Source organism: Rhopalosiphum maidis, chromosome 1, assembly GCF_003676215.2.
Source record: "Rhopalosiphum maidis isolate BTI-1 chromosome 1, ASM367621v3, whole genome shotgun sequence".
Lineage (NCBI taxonomy): Eukaryota > Metazoa > Arthropoda > Insecta > Hemiptera > Aphididae > Rhopalosiphum > Rhopalosiphum maidis.
In genome coordinates, this window is record NC_040877.1 from 38,307,922 (window position 1) to 38,329,890 (window position 21,969).

The 21,969-nt window shown below is 26.9% G+C and overlaps 1 protein-coding gene across 3 annotated transcripts in view; it reads right to left on the reverse strand.

Moving 5' to 3' along the window:
• Positions 1-21,969, reverse strand: part of LOC113558282 (putative mediator of RNA polymerase II transcription subunit 26) — a 50,123-nt gene that overhangs the window by 14,346 nt on the left and 13,808 nt on the right. Inside the window, exons 2-5 of one of the 3 annotated variants that reach the window (XM_026963763.1) lie at positions 10,200-10,334; positions 7,402-7,544; positions 934-1,080; positions 361-891 (exon numbers count right to left, since the gene is read on the reverse strand). In XM_026963763.1, the coding sequence (XP_026819564.1) occupies positions 361-891; positions 934-1,080; positions 7,402-7,544; positions 10,200-10,334 (956 nt within the window). Of the gene's footprint in view, positions 1-360; positions 1,081-7,401; positions 7,545-10,199; positions 10,335-21,969 lie in introns of all 3 variants that reach the window. The other 2 variants (XM_026963767.1, XM_026963757.1) reach the window with 2 other exon arrangements.

The window sequence follows — 21,969 nt, forward strand, 5'->3', positions numbered from 1 at the left end:
GGAGGGTCACAATAGTAAAATAATTTAATCGTCAAAATAAACAAATCGTTATGTTATTGAATATTGACACGTTTAGAATTTGAGCTCTTGATTTTTTTTTTTTTTTTTTTGGGGGAGGACCCTCAACAACCCCCACCCCATTAATACATTAATGTGTCTAATAATATTATTGTCCATAACCTCGAACATTCACGTACCAACAGTAGTAACGGTTGATGTTGAATTTAAATTATATTATTATAGGCGTTTTTGAATAACTGTACCTACTTGTCATGCAAACCTCTTCATACAGTAAACACAATAATATATTATATTTTGACAATGACCTGTGAACATGTTGTATGACTATATTACACTCACGTTAAAACGCCTGTTGGCCGCTTGCTGCATGGCATTGTGGTAGTACACCGACGAAAGTTGCTGTTGCTGCGGAACGATAACCGATGGCTGCTGCTGCGGCTGCTGTCGCATGACCACCGTCGGCTGCTGCTGCGGCTGCTGCGACACGAACACGGTCGGCTGCTGCTGCGACATGATAACGGCCGGCTGTTGTTGCGGCTGTTGCTGGGGCACAAACACCGGTGATAACAGCTGCTGTTGTTGTTGCTGCTGCTGTTGCGGAGACATTAACACCGGCGATGGTATCGTCTGACGTTGCGCTTGCACCAAAGCGACGGGTGCGACCGGTTGCATCATCTGCGGAACTGTCAGTCGGCTGACGGCCGGCGTCGCCACGGGAGCCATCGGCGATTGCCGTTGGCCACCGGCAAATGGCGAAGGTTGAGGTGGCTCCACTGCGACTTTGGCTATGGACTCGGGAAGGGCGGCGAACGCCGGCACGGGCAGTGGTTTCAACAACTGCTGTTGTTGTTGTTGTTGTTGTTGCTGCTGGTGTTGCTGCTGGTGTTGTTGTTGTTGTTGTTGTTGCTGCTGTTGTTGAGCAGCCAGTCTGACATTGCGTACCATGTTGTTGGCCGCGGCCATCAGCGGCCGGAAAGGTGGTACCGTGACCACGCCAACACCAGGCCTGCCGTTCATCTTGGCGTAAGCCGATCTGTCCTGATTGTCTACAGCATTTGTCTACGGAAAAAAAAAAGATTGTTAGTTGTTATATTCCAATATGATAATATAATATATTCTTATTATATTATAATGAAGTGAAAAAGTAATTATCACGTACACGCATGGGGCCAGGTCTTAAAATAGAGAAGCTTTTTTTTTTTAATGACCTAGGAAAATGTTTTAATTATACAAATATACACGCAAAGGTGCTACAGCCATTTTTAACGGCATTTTTTTTCACTATGTTAATCACTGACAGTGTCGTCACCTGTTACCAAACGGGATTTTGTGGAAATTTAAATTTAAATTTAAAAAACGAAAATTATTCTGTACGTGCTTAGAATAAACAATCATTGCTTACAAATTTCATTTTTATTTTTTCGTGTCGAATATCTGAGACCATTATAGAATTGTAGATTCGGAGGTAATTTGACAGTGATATGACGTTTATAATTCAATTTGGTAGAAAATTGTCAATATTCAGTCATGCATTGTGCATTTGTGCATATTTATTTTTATGCTCGCAGTATAAAATCAAAATCATAATAATATGTTTAATATTAATGTATATCATAATCCAGACATATCTAAATTATAAAATTAAAATAATAATAGACTCTAATTCTACTGAATAAAATAATATATACTAATAAACCATTATATTAAGAAATTAATAGTATATTACATGGTTTTGATTAAAAAAATTATTATATAATTATTATTATATTATAAAATACGTGTTGTTATGAAGCTCGCAATATTAAATTTTCTAAAAGACAGATGAATCTGAAGAAAGTTTAAATTTGGAAATGGTGAAATTATAATTTAATGTAAAATCATTTCTGACCTCAGTTGAGTTTGCAAAATATTCGATCGTACATTTTTACTTACTCTTGATATTGAAATAATGTAATATGTGCTGTATGAGTCACAGTGGTAACATTAGGTCCGCGTTTCACAATAATCTGAACGGCCAATACAATAATATAAAAAGTGAAGACACACATATACAAGATGAAGATGATATTTTTATATAAGCGGTGGTTTACATGGAATGAAATCATCAATATTGGCAATACATTTGGGAATTTCTTATTTTTTTCTAGCGCAACAAATAATCGCAAACGGATTTGGAATACGACACAAGAGATTCGATTAGAATTGATATGAAATTCTCAGAAAATGTGACTATGGTCCATGGACTACAATTTCAGTTATTCGTTTTTCAAGTTAAATATATATTACAAAATTATTCTTCAACTAGTACTATATTTGAACGTGTATGATCGTTGCGATTTTAAATGTGCCTACCACTGTTTGTTTTGAAATTTCCCTTCCAATGTACTTTTACATAAATACTGTGGAATTGTGTAAATAAATTGTTTCAAACAGCTACAACTAATAAAATATTGACTTAAAGTATAATATATAGAAATTAGAAACATATTCATTAAGTTCTATAGATAGTAATTAGATGTTTAAAGAATTGAATGTACTGTTTTATTTATTTAAAATGCAATACTATTATAAAAAGGGATCCATTTACTTGTTTATAGTCTACTGACTACATACATAATTTCTAAAAAATTTGAATTTATTAAAATACATTTTTCACATAACTTGATATCATTGCAAAACAACAGTTTTTAAAATAAAAATTATTATTTTACAAATTTTATCGTTATTATTTTTTGAATTTTATACTTTTTTGTATGACTATAAACATTTTGAATTCGATATTTCGAAATAGAATATTTTGTAGGTTACTTTATTAATATACACAAATCTAATTTTGAACAAGTAATTAATTATATAAAAGTATATAAGTATTTAAAGTTTTTATGAGTGGTATAGTGACACATGGGTATTGGGTATCCCATATAGAATATTGAGATTTAATACTTCACTCGTTTAAATTTAATTTAAATTAATTAATTTAAAAAATACTCATATTGTTGTTCAAAAAAGTATAAATATAAAAATAATAACAATATTATAATATAATTATATCAATATAAATAAATCTTTTTCGTGTTATTTTGGTAGACATCACATTTTGTAAAAATAATATTTTCAACATTTAAAACTTTGAAATAATTATTGTTAAACGCTTGAATAGATAACCTTGTGTTGACCACTGATTACTTATTATTAAATATTTCACCACAATAATATAACGTAGGTACTGAAAAATAGAAAGAAATTGTATTTCATGATTCATGTAAAGATTATTTTTCTTTCAAATTAAATAAGCTGATTCCATTAGTCATAATTAAAGACGTTATTATATTATACTATTATATCATAATATCGTAATAGTATTCCCGTCAAAGTGGCACAATATAATACATTATTTTTGTCTAATATACTCATCTTTAAGAGTACTACAGGAATAGGTACAGTGAAAACCAGTATACTCGTAACACTGATTCGTATAATGTACTAAGTAGGTACATCACAAATAAAATAAAATCATTTAAACAAAAATAACTTAATTCATTTTTCGTTTAAGAACTCGCTGTATACATGTATGTTATTATAAGTTTTATGATATTATGCAGTTTTTACAATTATACAAAAGACTATCTTAAATGTGAAATCTATCAAGCAACTTTATTTGATAATTATTATCAATTAGAAAATAATAGGAAAGACTGTTCTTACTCATAACCAGCAATCACCTGTATTCAAGGTAAAAAAACTATCCTCCTTGTTGTAATAATTCACTTATGAAAATTAAAAAATGCTTTTAAAATAAAAATGTAGATAAGGATTTATGTTTAAGAAATATGATACATTTATCAAAAATTATCAAAAATGAGGAAAAACATTATCATCTTAAAAACATAGGTACTCAGTTTTCCGTTTCACTAAGTATTATTTTATCAATAGTCGCGGCAACCTTTTAAAACTTTTGTGTCGCATTTGAAAATTAAAAAAAGTTTTACAGGCCGTATCAGACAAAAATATAAAATATTTATTTAGTTGTAATTTTGGAGCGGGCCGTATAGTCGTACGGGCTTGATACTGCCTGGGAACACCTATTGCCTGCAACTGATTTAGATTTATCTTTAGATAATATACATTTTTAGAAGTTCTTTAAACTTCGTTATATGAATTATTTTTTTCTTTTATTTAATCTTCAAAAATATAATAGGCCCTACCGAACAGTTTCTTGTGGGGTCTCATGAAATCTTATATCTAACTTTTATATTTATGAATTTGGTTCTATCTATAACTATCTTTATTAGTAGCTACGTAATATTACATGCATTAATTTATGACCAGTATATATAAATATTTAATTTAGCATTATATTTACTTAAATTAATTTAGTGTATCACTAATATCTATTATTGTAAAAATGAATTATTCGTGATTTATTATTGCATATGATTGAAATAAATTTAATAGAAAAACTAGATGCTAAGTTTTTGCTTCACTTCCCTTACTTTTTAATTTCAATAAGTGAAGTATATATTATTAAAAATTTAAAAACATTTTTTTGAATAATTAATCAACAATAATAAAATACAGTTCTATTCATTTACATATCATATTATCATTCTATGCATTAAATTCAATTCAGGTGACAGAAGTTTCTCACGGATATTAGTTGACTACAATATTTAACATACAAGTTATGTAAATCATGATTTCCATTTAATTTTTATACTTTCATCACAAATATTTTAATTTAATTATCATACATAAATTCTAGGTATAAGGTACGTATTAACAAAATTACTTAAGAATCATAGCGAAATTTGTCTATTAAAAATTAAAAGTATGTTATATATTATAATAGCTTTCATGAGAAATAAAAAAGTTCGTATAAAAAAGTCATAATATCATAGTACAAATTGTAATCTAATCTAAAAAAAATCAACGTTGTTTTGTCTAAGAATGAGATATCAATACAAAATAAAAATTACTACATTAATAATATTAATAAAATTACATATTTGGCAAAAATTTAAATGATACCATATTAATAAATTCAAACCGTGAAATTTGTCCGTTCTTATATGCATTTAATTTTTGGCCAAGAAATAAATGTTTTTCGCGTGTTTTCTTTGATAATTGTCCAGAATTTCTAATTTTAATATAAACATCGCATTGAACATTTTTTATATATAATATAGTATATTAGTATGACTTGAATAAAACATAAAATTAAATTTCGAGTGAAATGCTTCATAACTATTATTAATTTAATATATGTGGATATTTATACAACATTGAAATGGACAAATTTCTCGATTTAAATTTATAAAATCTTTTATATTTCAATTAACGTAACAACATATTTTATTCTTGTTACTTAATTTGTGTAAAACCTTATAAAACAGTTGGGACTCAATTCGCGTATCCCTCTTTAATCATTGGGACACAACTCGTGTACGAAAAATTTCGTCGGGACACAACTCGATAAGTGCGATTAAGACGTGTCTATAGGGTCATTATTATAGACCTGTTAAATTTAAATTCAATGATATATCATTGTATACGAAAAACAATTCTGAGTAGAAATGGTGTATCAGCCAATACCAATTAAAGTAATTTATTTTCATTTTAGTATTATAGTAAGTTAATATAATTTTTTATGAAAATATTGCATTTATTATATTATTAGTACTTAATTATTATAATAATATATATTTATATCATATCAAATTATATTACACAACATTTAATGTCTATAATTACCGTAAACCAGTAAAAAAAAAAAGATTTATCTGTAAATAGATATTATTTTGAAATAAATCAAAAATGTTATTGTGTTTAATAATATCCATAAAATATATACATTAAAGCTTAATTTCTCGCAAATATGTTTTTAAATAATAATAAGATAATTAACACATCGCTATATATCGTTCAAATAAGTAACTTCGTATCTTTGTTCAAATTTAAATTAAAAATGTTTATAAAAAATAATTTTCTTTATATGTTCTTTTTAGATTTTATAGTTCCAATATAAACTACTAATAAGTTGTAAGAAGTCTTGCATTACACTTTAAAGACAGATACAAAAATAAAAAAAATTATGAATTTACATAAAAATTCCAGTATTCCTTAATTTTCTGTTTGTTTTTCCTGATTATAAAAATAAAATCTTGGATTTTTTAATTTGACCTCTTCAAAGTATAAGCCCGGTCTAATTTTATATTCAAAACCACCCTGATTTCTGAAAATCGAAGTATTTTTTTGACAACTTCTCATGTATTCATAAAAAAAAAATATATCGGACATATCAGGATAAAATCAATACATTATTCGCTCGATTCAGAATCTAAAAATGATAGAATACTGAAGGTCAAAAAGTTAAAAAAATGATTTTACTAAAATAAGTGATAGGTATCTTATTAAAAATTAAAATATTTGTTATAATTAAAACGTGATAATTTAAGCTTCAAAGTCATTTTTCTGTGTAGTAGATTATATGAGTATTATTTCACCTTACCCTTCAAAGTATGCCAATGAAATATAATTTTCTACTAAAAAATTACCCTTAACGTAAATCTTAAAGATTAAAGCAATTTAGTGCTCCTAAAAGTAATATCAGACAAAAAAAAATAATAATAATAATAATATCAAAATACATCATTACATTTTCAAATGTTGAAATGTACAACTAAATTTTAAGAAAGTATCGATTAAGTTTAAGTCTTATATCTTGACAATAAATTGTTGTGTATACATATGACATGTTTTCTAGAATGAGAAAAATATGATTTAAAAAAAAAAAATTACAATTAGATGATATCAATATTCAATGTAACCCGTTTTTTATATTTATATATATATATATAGAATAAAATATTATATCACAATGAAAAATATAATACCGCTAAATCAAAGTGAAAATATATTGTAAAACGTGTCAAATAATTTATTATGTTAAATATCGATTGGAGACGGTGTTTCCGTGTTTCCGCGTACAGCGACAGTATAGCCAGTGATGGTAAAATATAGAACATGCACTAGTCGTATTTTTTTTTTTTCATAGCCCGTGCCAACTGAATAATTTAAAGCATCCCGGAACTTCATAGCATACCGTGACTGGAATATCGGACGAGACTTTATTATATAAAGTATTAGGGAACAATAATAAAAAGTGCTAAAGAATTTGGCAAATGATCGCGAGGCGTAAACGACACGGGTATTGTTATCGTACGCGTAAATCTGTGTCTACATTTTCCTACCACAACCGTTGTTAGGTATAAATATAATACTCAACTTATTATAATGTACACCTGGCAATACGATAATATTTCATGCCTATGACAATATGCCGTGCGTGTTGTGTTGTATGCTGTGTATTAGTATACTTACTGCGTGATTGTTCTTTTGCGGTACGGCTTGCAGTGGTTCGAACGATCCCGGCACTGGGAATCCGTTGACTGAACGACGTTTACTGTTTTGTTCCAGAGTCGACAGCGATTCCTTGAAACCGAGTTCGTCGGCCAATTGTATTCCTGTAAAACGCGCCATTTGAGTTTAACATTTTGGACGACGTGTGTCGAAAATGTCCAATGCGGACGATTGGCGTTTCCAGATTTTGTATTATAATATACTTCAAAAACCATGTTCTGCGCGTTGAGATATACGGAAGCTTACACAACAAATGATTGGTAATAATTTTATTGTAAAAACATATTTCAAAGAATAATCCATATTTATAGTAGTGAATGGTATGCGTTTGAATGACTTTATTAGCTATCTATAATATTTCCGTATAATACCATGGTATATAACGCAATTAAATATACCAGTTTATGAGCATTTTGTATTATATATTATTATTTTATGCTGAACTCGGTACAAACTAAAATTTGTCTAGTCGATGACCGAAAATTTTAGTACCTACAACTAAATTTAGGGACAATCGAATTGGCTTTCAATTTCTGTGAAATTCATAACTAACCGTTGGATTGGTTGGATTGGTTCTCAAAACACTACAGTAATTTAATTTAACAATGGCCAATGTGTTATCATTATTTTATCATTAAAGTGTTGTGCGCAGTGTTACAGAAATAACAAATATTGGTCTACATTGTGTAGTGTTAAATATGATAATACAAAATAACTGTAAAAAGTTCTAAGGTATTAAGGCTACACCAAAAAGAAATTCGAAATAAAATATAGTTTTAAGTAAAATATTTTTATGACTGATATTATTTCATAATTGCAATATACAAACATATTACCTAATAATGCATAATATAATACAAAAAGAATAATCAAATTACTTTTAGATTATAATAGCAAAGCGATGAATGTATGGATTTTATCATGATGTGAAGCTTAACATTTATTTAAAGACAAAAGAAATTTTAAATTTTTAGTTTTTTTTTTTTTATAAATTTCAATTAAAAATTATTCATTGGGTAGAAATGTTCAAAATTAAATACAAAGATTCTCATACCTTTTTAATTTTTCAATTAAATAATATTGAAAATCTATGGTCACAATCTTATTTTATAAACGTTTAAAGTTAGAATTTTGACAAAATCAATAAAAATTGTAAACATTTGTAAATTATTTTATTGTTAGAAATTCATATTTTTTTTTTGTTTTTATTCCTAAGTTTTAAAAGCTTAATACGTCATGGTTATTTATTAGTTTCTTAATCTCAAAAAATCCTAATTCATTTTTTATGGGCAGTTTCATTTCTAAATGTTTATGATATTTGATATTCATCCCTAAACTAATAATTTCATTAGCAATAATTTTTTAGCTAAAAAACTTTTTTTACTTTTGATCCACCAATCCACCAAAGTACTAATTCTCCTATCAAAAAAGACTTTGCTATAAATTGCTTTAAAAAAAAAAAACACACTAACACATCACACCATTGTAAAATCAATACATTCATTGCTCTACTCAAAATCTAAAACACCTGATTTTAAATAAATATTATTAGATTTACAATGTTGATATTACACTTAGTATTTATGAACATTCCCGTATAAGCTATATTTGATTTGAAATGTTGTCCATCAACTTATTTGGCATACCAGTATTTGAATTTCAGAACTATAATTATTTTAAATTTAAAACGCACCTTGAATATTTTTCATTCAACGTGATGACCTAATTATAATAGTTAGTTATTTGCTTATAAAACGCAATTATATTTATTAAGATAATTTAAATATTAAACAAAAAATAACTGGATTTTAAATCATTGTGACAATTTATTGAAGCTAAAATATATACTTTAAAAGTTTTCTATCCACTTTTAAATATTTTTAAAACTAATAATTTAAGAAATATTTTATAGTAGTTTATAATTCTAAGCTGCAATCACTTTTTAGTTTTGTATTGGTTATTCTAAGATGTGTTATTTTTTCTGTCATTATCATTTCGAGCAGTGAAAATATTGCAACCTTCAAATTTGAGGTGGTTTATGATAAACAATTGGATCTACTTGATATTTTAGTGGTCAAAAAAAAGTCAAATATACAATAACAGTAATTAACATAAACAGTTATGTTATTTTTTGTATATTAAAAATAAAAATAGACAAAGTTTTTTGAAATATTTATAGGTACAAGAATGTTTTTGAGTAATCTATGGATATTTTAAATTGTCAACTCTTTTGTTCATTTATGTTTATAACATTTTTTATTTAAGCCATCAAGTTTGAAAATGTAACCGAAGTATCTTAAGTTCGTCTCGGTAGAATTATAAAACCCCCTTACTCATAATGACTGGGTTTTTCTAAATTATTACACTCCCTAATGATGTTTTATACAAAATTATTTTTATTCGTCAGTATTCATAACTATAATTTTTAATAGACGAATAAATTATGAGAACTTAAAAGATTGATTAATTCAATAAATCATACTATAGAAATTATTCAGATTAAAATAATTTTAATTAATTAATCAATGTTTTTGATATATTTGACCTCAATGAATTTGATATCAGTATGGATATTGTTTGAGATAACATATACATTATTTATTCGATGTCGATGTATTTTTGGTAATAGTATAAATTTATAAATTTTTATAATACCTCTTCCCCTTATAAATATAAATCTAATAAGTATAAGAAAAAAATGTATTTAACAATTAGTTCGAATACATTAATTATATAACATAATAAAAAAAATTATATACCAAGTCCAACGTATCCCTTAAGACCTCCAAGATTTCTCACACGAAATAGCCCAGATTTTTTTAGAGCACAATTGATTGACAGCCCAAAATCTGTTTCAAATACGCATGTCGATTGTACACATCTCCATGTCATTCCTGCAAACAAACGATCATAAAATACATTATTAGTTCTGGGATTGAATAGTGCTTACAGCTATTACAATAGTAACAAGATGGTATTCATTATGCTAACACTAAAAGTGTTTAAAATTGACATTTCAAACATGATTAAACATTTACGTATCCAATCAATTTTAATTACACCGATAATGTAAATATGAAAGGATATATATTATTATGTTTTATGCGAGTGAAAGCTGTCATACTATAAGCCCATGACCACTATGAATCGACAATTTATTATTTGATTTTCATACTGTGATCAATATATGTATATTATTATATAGTTATACAGTTTCGTAGAATTGTAATTAATGTGTTTTTACAATACTGTCAAAATACCACGGCATGTACAATGGGTACACAATTATTATTATGACCCATACAAATTGTATTTGTGCATCTAACTTTCCACACTAAACTTGTAATTATAATATACACGTATAAAACTACAGCATTTTAAAATAAGTAAGTACCAATAATATTACCTGTCATATAATTATTGCTATAATGATTAGAAACTATCAAATAATGTTTAATCGTGTAGACATAGACTCCTATTATAACTACAATAGAAACTATTATAATAATACATGAACTGTTTACTTTGATAAAATAATATAAATAGATGTTCCAATATTATTAATTAAATTTGTGCAAATAATGTAACTAATTTGAAATTTATAACATGCATTCGGTATTTGGATTAAACTATAAAAGATTGATAAATAATGCAGTATGTTTTAATTCATAGTTGTGAATTTGTGATAGAATCGAATTCTTTTCATATTTCAATACAAGTTTAAATTTAAAATATCAATCAATATTTATTATTATTAAGAAAAATAAACTAACGAAGAAAATAATGCTACAAAACATCATAACATTAATAACGAGTAACAAAGCATCCATATCTATACGTATCATTTTAAACAATTAAGGATGATGTAATACTTGCTTTTGTACGTTACAATACGAATCAACTGTTTAAATTTAACATCCATATTAGGTAGAATCTAAAAATATTAAAATCATTTACCTCACTAATGTCATATACAATTTAAAAAGTAATGTATTAACTGATAAGCAGCCGTATCTATAATAAACGGCACAAACTCAATTAAGATATACATTTCACGCATATCCCGAAACATAGCCAAATTAAATACGTTATGAAGAAGCTGTGCAGTTTGAAACCGAATAAACAACAACAATACATAATATAATAATCTTTTTAATCACAGTTGATATACGCAGAAGTATAGTTTTTAAAAATACTACATTAATCTAAAAGACACCAAACGATACAATGTTATGGAAAACACTCTGGCCAAATTGCATTGTTTTCGACCGTATGAAAAAAGCTACACCAAATAGGCTCTGAATTAGCCGCACCGATAACTCACGTGTGGCATGTTCATGCCTAATGGCAAAGATTAAACCATTATACCCCACATGACATTTACAAACTACAGCTAAACACGTTGTTCACTGTCCTAATTTCACAGAGGTCAAAAAGAAATTCCACATTCCAGAAAATCTGTGCACATAAAACAATAACTTATTACCACTTAATGTAAGTCGATTTCCAATAATGCACTTGTATAGTTGAAGCTTAAATAATAATAATAATAATAATAAAATGCAGTTACAATTAATTATATTAGGAGTGTTATTATTTCATAACACCTGTAATTTATTGTATTTACAAGTTATACGTTTTTTAAATTTAATATAACCAATTGAGAAAAATAATCGTTTATAATTGTTTAACGTGTGTAGAAATATATGATATAACTAACCTATTTGAGGTTAATGTCATTAATAATAATGCGTACAATTAACGTACCTACTTGCCTATTCATTATTACGATGATACGTCGAAGTGGTTGATAATTATTATTAACAGTATACTCGCACATAATACAGAACCAGATCGAAACGTGGACATTTAAAAGATAATATACAATATTTAGTTCATATCTGGTGCAAGTTGAAACTATTTCATTATAATATATGAGTACTGAGGAGTGTTATTCTTTTGACGATTATCAAGGCCGGTTTACGCGTACAATGTGTCTCTGGCATAAAACATAATATTCAAAGTTATATTGCTATTCACTTGTTTATTGTTTGATATCAAAATATGATTTATGCACAAAACTTCTTCGATTTTAATGTTATTTTTCAAAATTCATATGATATCATCGAGCGAATAGTACATCAGTCAAATAACTCCGCTGGTTTAATTCACGTTAATTCAATGTATGATATTTTATCGCTTTACACTTGGAAATGCGTAACTGTTTTTAAAAAGCCATTTACACATTTATTTAAGAACCATTAAACATGCTTGTTCGAATCTTTACACGACCTGACCCCCAAGTACACGTGAACCGTAAATGTGGAGTTTGACTTGTTCACACGCCTCAGGACAGGACACGTTTGTCGGTTGATTCGCGCACACATCACACACACTAACACACAATATATTATCACATTATCTTTCTGTAGTTGAAAAAATACAACGTCTAAAAGGGTCATTCAATCTGAGCGATTGTATGTATATACTCACACTATTTTGATTCAGACGTATATTGAAACCGCGGTTAACGTCTTTATTGATGGCGTGTGGAAATCGTTCATAAAGAAACGTAAAGTTATAAGAATACATAAATCATATATTATATATAACTGTAATAAGTCTATTAGTCATTACTATGGTTGTGGTTATTAATCTCTGGGAATCGGTAATGTTTGAATGTAGTTTAGTCAAAATAGTATTACGTTTATTAATAACACCGACGTATAGGTAATATATATATATATATAAGTATGTATGTTCAAATTTTACTTCACATGACTCACAGACTATTTTATATGTGCACGTGTGTACGCAGATATTCATCCCTGAATGAAGGTATTTAGAATTTTTTTTTCGCTAAGTATATAATTTACTACGCGTTTATGACACATGGTATTTTCGTTTTCGGCACGCTAGATGTGTTATTTATTAATTTATTATATTGTTACGGTAAAGCCTCCAGTCACATTCTAATGGGCACATTTTAGCGGTAAATAAAATGCGTAAAACCGTGGATCATTAAATAATAATAATACACAATTTATTAATGTATGAAGATTTTATTAATAGCTAAGCGACTGTTTGGAAAAAATTAGTACTAATAAACATGATGTAGGTTTATTAGTTAGAAAGTACGACAATTTTATTATAACTCAGCTTTGCCGACAATGATGTTAAATTACCTTGAATTAGTATTTCAATATTTTATATAATAATATGCATGCACATTAAATATTTTTAAGATTATTAAGCGATATGGGAATGTGAAATAAAATAAAATTTCAAACTGTATTGGTGTACAAGTGCTAAATGCTAATCGAAGGTAATAATGTTGGTCCATATTATGTTACATAGATACCAAATATGATGAAACGTTTCAAACTGTTTAGTTATATTTTAATACAAAGAATAGAGTCGGGACAATCGACCGATTTATAACAAAGTATAAGTGCATTAAAATACTTATAATACAAATAGGTCGAATGAGCATTGCATAACTTAAACCGTATATTATATTAGTTCATTATTGTGATTTAAGTTTCGGGTGTTTAATATAAAGTTAAACCACAATTACATATTACATTTATACGTACATAACGTCATTACATTTTACAGTGCAATAAAATGGAATCGCTTCTCAAGAAGACAATGCTTGTGCAAATGTAATATTTAAATAACACATTTAATAAAACGTTTAGAAACTTACTTTTCTTGTTCGAGTTAAAACGAACCGAAAGACTATCCCGGTAATTGGCGCATTGAATACGTGGGCCAAGAAATTACAAAAACAAGATCGAATAATTATTCAAAGATAAACACAATCCGTAGTAATGTAAACATGTTCGAACACTTAAATATTACAATAGATATTTTTGAATTAAATCCATATGTTTAACTAAAATACAATTTAAAGCACTTCTGCACTATAAGTTAATAAACTAATACTACAATTTGAATAAATTAAATTAGTTCTTACTGCAAAAATTGTACCAGATGTGTTAAAACTACAGCTCTATTGCCTAATGAAAATTCATAATGGTACTCACGTCAAATTAGACCCATAGATAGGTAAATGATTTTCAAAAACTTAAAAAATTTTGTAACCAATCACAATTGACGACATTTACAATATTATAAGCAACAAAATGTTTTCCAATACTTCGAATTTAAGTAATATTTCCTAATTAACTTATTCTTAAGCTATCAAATCGAACACCAAACACTCAAATAATAAAAATAATATATATCAAGGTGAAAACTTAACAACTTCACTGTTTAATTAACTTTTTTTTTTTAATTGATTTAAATAGCATATCTAAATAAACAAATCCATCTACCGTATTTTTAATAACTATGCTATCTTTATAAAAATTATTTTAAAACTCAAATAAATTAACACAAAACAAAAATGAACTTTAATATTATCTGAACGATAAAAAAAAAACAACACCATGTCAATTATAGAAACCCTTTTGAAATAATAAAAAAAAAAGATAAATTAAAATACTCGTAAAGTCGAAGTGTATTTACTATTAGTGAACGATTCCCTCACTTATGTTTAATCACCTATTCGTATTCTTTTTTTTTATGCTTAAAATCACTAGTTATTCACCGTTTTGTGTATATTGCAAATATTTTTAATATTCATCATCGTAATAAGTTATAATATATTGCACATACACGCACGGCGACTTTAAGTTTAAACTATACGATAGTGTCGATTTAATTTATTAGAAATAATGAAAAATGCATATTCATATTTTCCAAATGATGCACAATAATATTATTCACATAAAATATCTATACACTATATTGTACAAAAACGTTAAATAATTGGCATACTGTGATTCGCGTAAACAATATTATACACAAATATTGTATGCCCATTGCAATTTCAACAATAAAGTGGAAAAATAAAAACATACACTGTTTAAGTAGTCTCATAAGAGATAATATACTCATGATAATTTCCACAAAATAGTTTTTCTTTTATTCTGATGAGAATCCTAACCGCATGACATGGCATATAATTTCGCTCGTATTAGTGGACGTCTCTCGCATGTATACGTATTATCCAACTATGGTCACCACAATTGGTTTGTCGAAAGTCTTGTACCACACTTTAAAACTACATTTATAAAACGTGCCTCCGCTTGCGTGTGTATGTGTATGTGTGTGTAAGAGAGTGAGTTAAACACACGTGTGTTACATAGAGAAAGTGTGTACAAATGTTTGTATAGTGGTTAAAAATGCGGGTTTCAGTGAATTTTTTTTTCGACCCCTTTTATCCGACAACATTAAGTGTGAGGAAGACAAATTGAAGTCTGGAATTCGGTTCACTAGGATTAGTTAGTGGGTTGGGCGTGTTCATGTACTGTATACTAGGGATCACGGTTCGTGTCTCGTAGGTTATAAGTACGATGAACGTGAGTCATAAAGGAAAGTAAGTGAGATGGGGGTGAAGAATAAAAATATAAAAGCAACGTGGTATTAGTTATAAGTATATAGCCATATTGATGTAAACTGTATTTAATAATATATATATATATTACATAATATAATATTTTTAACACAATATGCGCATAGGTATACACACTGTACACATTGATATATTCGCCTATATAGGTACACCGTGTAGGACTTGACACAAAGACGGCATTACCGCCTTGATGGGTTCATATTATATACGTTATATTATTTAATATTTTTACTTTCCATGATATTGTATTCCGGCTCAAAGTCGACGGTCACGGGAAACTCGTAAACTTCAAACCGATCTAATATAACTAGTTTACGTAGATTATGTTGAATATTCAAACGTGGGTGATGAACCAAGTCATTATTATATTATAATCATGCTGCAGTGACGCGATATTTGGGAAAGATCATATTTTACACTTACAAATCGTTTTTAGAATGTTTCACTGACAAATCAACTGTATATCCTGTTCAACTTTCCTTCTTTAAATCTTACATTAAGCTCCGTACGATTTAGGTAATGTAAATTTACTTTCTATTGCGAAGGCCATAATATAAAATTAAACATTATAAATTATAAATTAATTTAAAAATTGAATATTAAAAATAAACATTATTTGTGTTTATAAGTTATGAACACTACGTTTATTCTTTTTATGTAATTATTAAAAAACATTTAATACAATAAGAATTAAAAACGAAATTGTGTACACTTTTAATGAATGTGTCATTATGAGGTAAAGCTTATAATTTTAAATCATGTGTATAGGTAATTAGCAATTAACCCAATAATTTAATTAGCTGACTAGAATCGAAGGTTTAAAAACTGCTTTCACAAATTACGAATACTATTCAAAACAAGATATTGAAAAAAAAAAAACTATCACCGTCAGGAAAATTGAATATTTATACAATCGGCACTCTACAGAGATAAAAAAATATCAGTTTTTATTATCAAATTAAAAACGTGACTGGATCAGTAATAGAAAGCTCTGAAAAATACCACAGTTTCAAATTATACATGTAACTATAATATATTATAATTTTTCATTCTACAAATACGTCAAAACATATCCCTTTAAATGCGATTGGCCTTAAAAATTCTATTTTGTAAATGTACCACGAAAGAACATTTCATAAATACTCAGTTTTATTTGTGTAATATCACAAGTATATTTATTCATAAAAGACTAATAACATAATCAATTTTTATCGAATTAATTATTGTTGAATTTTAATAGGAAATAAGAAAATCATATTTTTTTTCAGAACATAATAATAAGTTATTATAATTTAACAAAATAACATGATTATATATTTTTTCGACGTACAATTTACTGTGATAAATTATAATATATTTTTTATTGTGTTTTTTAAAATATAAACAAAACTATTAATTAATTTATATGTACTTTACGAAAGACATTTGAAAAAAGTTCTTAGTAAGTTTACATAGATAATAATATATTTAGTTGTACTCTCTCATGGCAAACCAGTTTAAATCAATTGTTTGCAATGTCTATGTGTAAGCCGCATTCCGGTTATAACGGTATATTATATGTTCAATAACCCGAGTTTCAAATTCCGATATTTAATAACACAGTAACTAACAATCGATAAATTCATAATATTATTTTTAAATAAAATTAAAGTTATCATATTTTACGTAAACAATATATTTAAGAATTATGATTTAAAAATATATATGTATATATTTTTTTTTATGCTTTTTTTGTACCATAATCTATTTCAAATAGAATACGAATAATACAAAAATATGATAGGTATCAAAAACACGATTAAATAATTGGTTGAAAGTATACTTTCTAGTAATTTGATCGATCTGTTTTCTATGTATCGTATTGTATTTGAATATGAATATGGTTTTCAAATTACTGCAAAAATAAAAAAAAATGTTAATATAATGTTATTTCATTTTTTGAAACACTAGATATGTAGGTACATTATTTTCATACAGCTATTACAGTTAGTCTTGAACACTTAGTCATTACAAAGCTATGACTAGGTTAGTATTTTGTAAGATGCATCCCAAGAAACTGTTAACTAAGTTATTGGAGTAGGACGGTGTACAGCGAATTATTTACAGACGTTAGTGCTGCTCAACATATAAATAATATACTTGCATTGTAACACAATTATACGTATAATATATTCCATAATTTACAAATAGATGTAATATATTCGATTTAGCAGATAATATCTATATTATATATTATTATGATATGTCCAGTAGATTATCAATTTTAATAATTTGCTACAGATATAAAAACATTATAACAGTCATAACTATAGTTATTGAAATATAAATCAATGTAAGACAATAGTTAAGATTTTCATAAATTATTATTTTTTATTTAATATTTTAAGTATAATATACTTAGCGTATACAAATACAATGTTTCAAATTAAAAAAAAAAAATAAATTTAATAAATTTTAGTTATAAGCAATTAAATAATATTACGTAAGTACATAAAAAAATTGTGCAAAATTCAAAGCAATAATAATACTATTATTTATTGAAAGTGTTAACTTTAGAAAAGTATTTTATATAGCAAAGGAAAATGTTATAATATTACGTATAGGCTATAATCAGAAATGCAATCAAAGAACTGGTGTAGAGTTATGTTATTTGTGAATAGTGATGAGATTTTCAATGTACAGTTTTTTTCCCCAAAAGTGTATTAAAAACGACATGTATTCAATATATATTTTTCAGAATCGTGGTAAAAACTGATAACCAGTATACAAAATGTGTACCTCTTGGCTCTTACAGATATTTTATATTGTCTGCTGTCTAAAACCGTTTAACATAGTTGATTTAAAAATATATCATTATTTGTACCTACATGTAAGATATGAACACTATACAGTTTATTCTTTTTATGTAACTAATCAAAACACATTTAATACGACAAAGATTAAAAACAGAATTGTATATGCTTTTAGTGGACGTATCATTATGAGGCAAAACTACATCTCTAAAGTAATTAAAGCTAACGCAGTTATTTAATCATCATTATTGTAATTATTTATTTAATTAAGAAAATATTGTGCATTTAATATAATACTGCAGGTAAACTATATATACATATATTAACAACATCTAAAATGTGTATAAACACTTGGTGTTGTAGTCGGATTTTTCGCGATAAATTGTTTGTGACTATTAATATTTTAGACGTCGTAATGTGAACCCATTTTAAGTACAATAATATATTTGTAATATTTGTAGGCACTAAGCACACATTAAGTTACTACGAGAGAACTACGATATTATTAAATTAACATTGACTATTGACATTGGCTATTAGTCGTTGTTTGGGAAATTGGAAGTTCTGATATAATCAGGATACCGGTAAAACGACCGTGGCTATATATATATATATATGTGGCTAGCGCACCGAATAGATTGATAATAAAATTAGTAGGTATCCTACTAGCACGTGTGGATAACACTATACATTACGATACTTTCTCTCGGACTCCCACTAACTCCCGACGCACACGCACACGGTAGGATGCATTATAGCTTACATAGTTATACATAATATTATGTATACAGATGTATGATACAACGCGTGAGTGTGTGCTGTATACGTTCGCAAACGAGCGGCGAAATGAATCCTTGGGGTTTGCACCGATTAACTTCAAGGTTAACGTTATGTCTATGTTTTTGTTTCGAAATTATAATAATAAATAACGACGACGAAGACGTACGCCATAATGGTGTATGTCCGTCGACCGCACACGCGATATGGGTCATATTTTGACAATCAATATCGTGCTGGACACCCGTCATTTGTGTAAACGGTTTTTTTTAAGGAACGATATTGATTTCAACCAACTTTAACCGATTTTGACTGAAAAATATTAATATTCTACCATTATTCAACTCGTATTTTTTTTATTTTCATAATAATTCACATTATTCGAATGACGATAAATATTGTACACACGTTATGAAACACAATATTATAATAATTATTATACGCGGCATACTATATTATATTAGTATAAGTGTGTTTGGATTTTAGAACGTAATTCACATGTTTGATCTAAATCTCTAAACATTTAAAGGAAAGTATATCATGAATAATGTTCAAATTTATATTTTTTTTATCGATTGTTTATCTTTCAAGACAAAATGCACATTTTAAATACAAACAATTATTTATACGTTACTTTAAAACCACCAGCTTTATGTGTAAGTCCGAGCTCTTAGCACAACTTTCCTCACATGGTGAATTAGTATATTGTCTAGGTTTTTTTGAATCACCAGGAGATAACAAGAAATTAATTCGGCGAAGTTGAATCGACGATTGCAGTCGTGTTTGGTTACCCATAGAAATGTGGAAATAATTGTGTCATTTTTTTGTTGTTGTGAATTTGTCATAAAGGTTTTTTTTCTGTCATTGTTGTCCCCGAATCGCAAAGACCAAAATTGCATACATGGCTACGATCAATATGTGTAAAAAGTGATTTGGGTAGCACGTACAAATATATATAATATTTTACTATACATGTTCACTTGTCCGTAAATGTAATAGACTACAAGCCATCCATATTATTATACATCAATATTATCTTAGTAATAGAAATGTTATTGTAGCAGCAGTTGGTTGTTGAAAAAGAAATTAAAATATTCGGTCGGGAAATCGAATAATTTTCATCGTATGCATTTATTTATTTATTATTATATATGTTAAGTTTGTGTTAATATGTGTATTTATCAAAATTGATTTATTGAAAAAAAATACTATTACCTATCAATAGTTTTAAAAAATATAAAATTAAAATTTTTATAGAATAATATTGTTGTAAACAGAAATACATTCTGCAAACAACAGTTTTTTAGCCTTAATATAATTAATAGTTTATTTTTCTATAAATAAAACGTAAATTATGAAAATGTATATTTACTTTTTATTATGGAAATTGGATTTTTAGGTATTCAAAACTAATTAATAAAACAAATTAAATACTCATGTCAGGTTGCATAAACATTCACAATATAATATTTATAATTAATAAATCAATATGCAGCCAATGGCCACTTAAATATGATTTAGTAGCTCATGATTGGTCCGTTACATTTTAGTGAACCATTAAATTAATCAATTTTTAATACGACCCCGTATAAGTCATATAAACCAATTACAATTATATACCCACAAAACAATTAAAGCCGTTATGGATTTGAATCTTTATGAAGATTGGAGGTTAAACAATTGTACTGATATTCTCATTAATATTCAAAGTTATTTTATTTTTCTTACATCACGTTAAATTTTTAACATAACTAGTGCAAGTTGACAATAAAACTTTTATTGAAAAAGTATCTAAGAAAATTATTCCTTGTTAATCGTATAAAAATAAAAACCATTATCATAAAATTGGTCACTCATATTATATATACTTTTAAATAAAACTAATGATTATATTTTAATATTTTTGATTCAAAAATATTGTTCTGGGTTCAATTATATTTTTAAATAAAAATAAGTATCCCGTATTACATTACATTCTTACAAAGTATAAATTAATTCGTGCATAATATAACAATTATTTATTTTTGTATGAAATTATTTTATATTTTATGGTTTTTAAAATTTGTTTAAATAAATATTTCAATTCATTACAGTTGTATATACTGTACAAGCGAAAAAACATTTTTACTATATAAGCTAAGAATACACATTTGTGTATAAATATATGTTACCTATATTATTGTCGATGCGTACTCCCGAGATATAATATCTGTACATTTTTAACATATTTTCAGTCACTTGCATTGTTGAAAAGCATTTTCTCCATACAATAATTCAAATTGTCTGTTATCGAGCAAAGGTTTTATGTGTCGCTATGAAATGTGTAATTATTTATGAGGAAAATTACTTATAGCGACAATTTTGTAACTTAAACTGAACCATTAAGCAGATAACGTTAGTTATACAATTATCATAATTTAAAACTACATCATGTTAATTGTTTATCATCATTATCCAAATAATTTTAATGGTTATAAA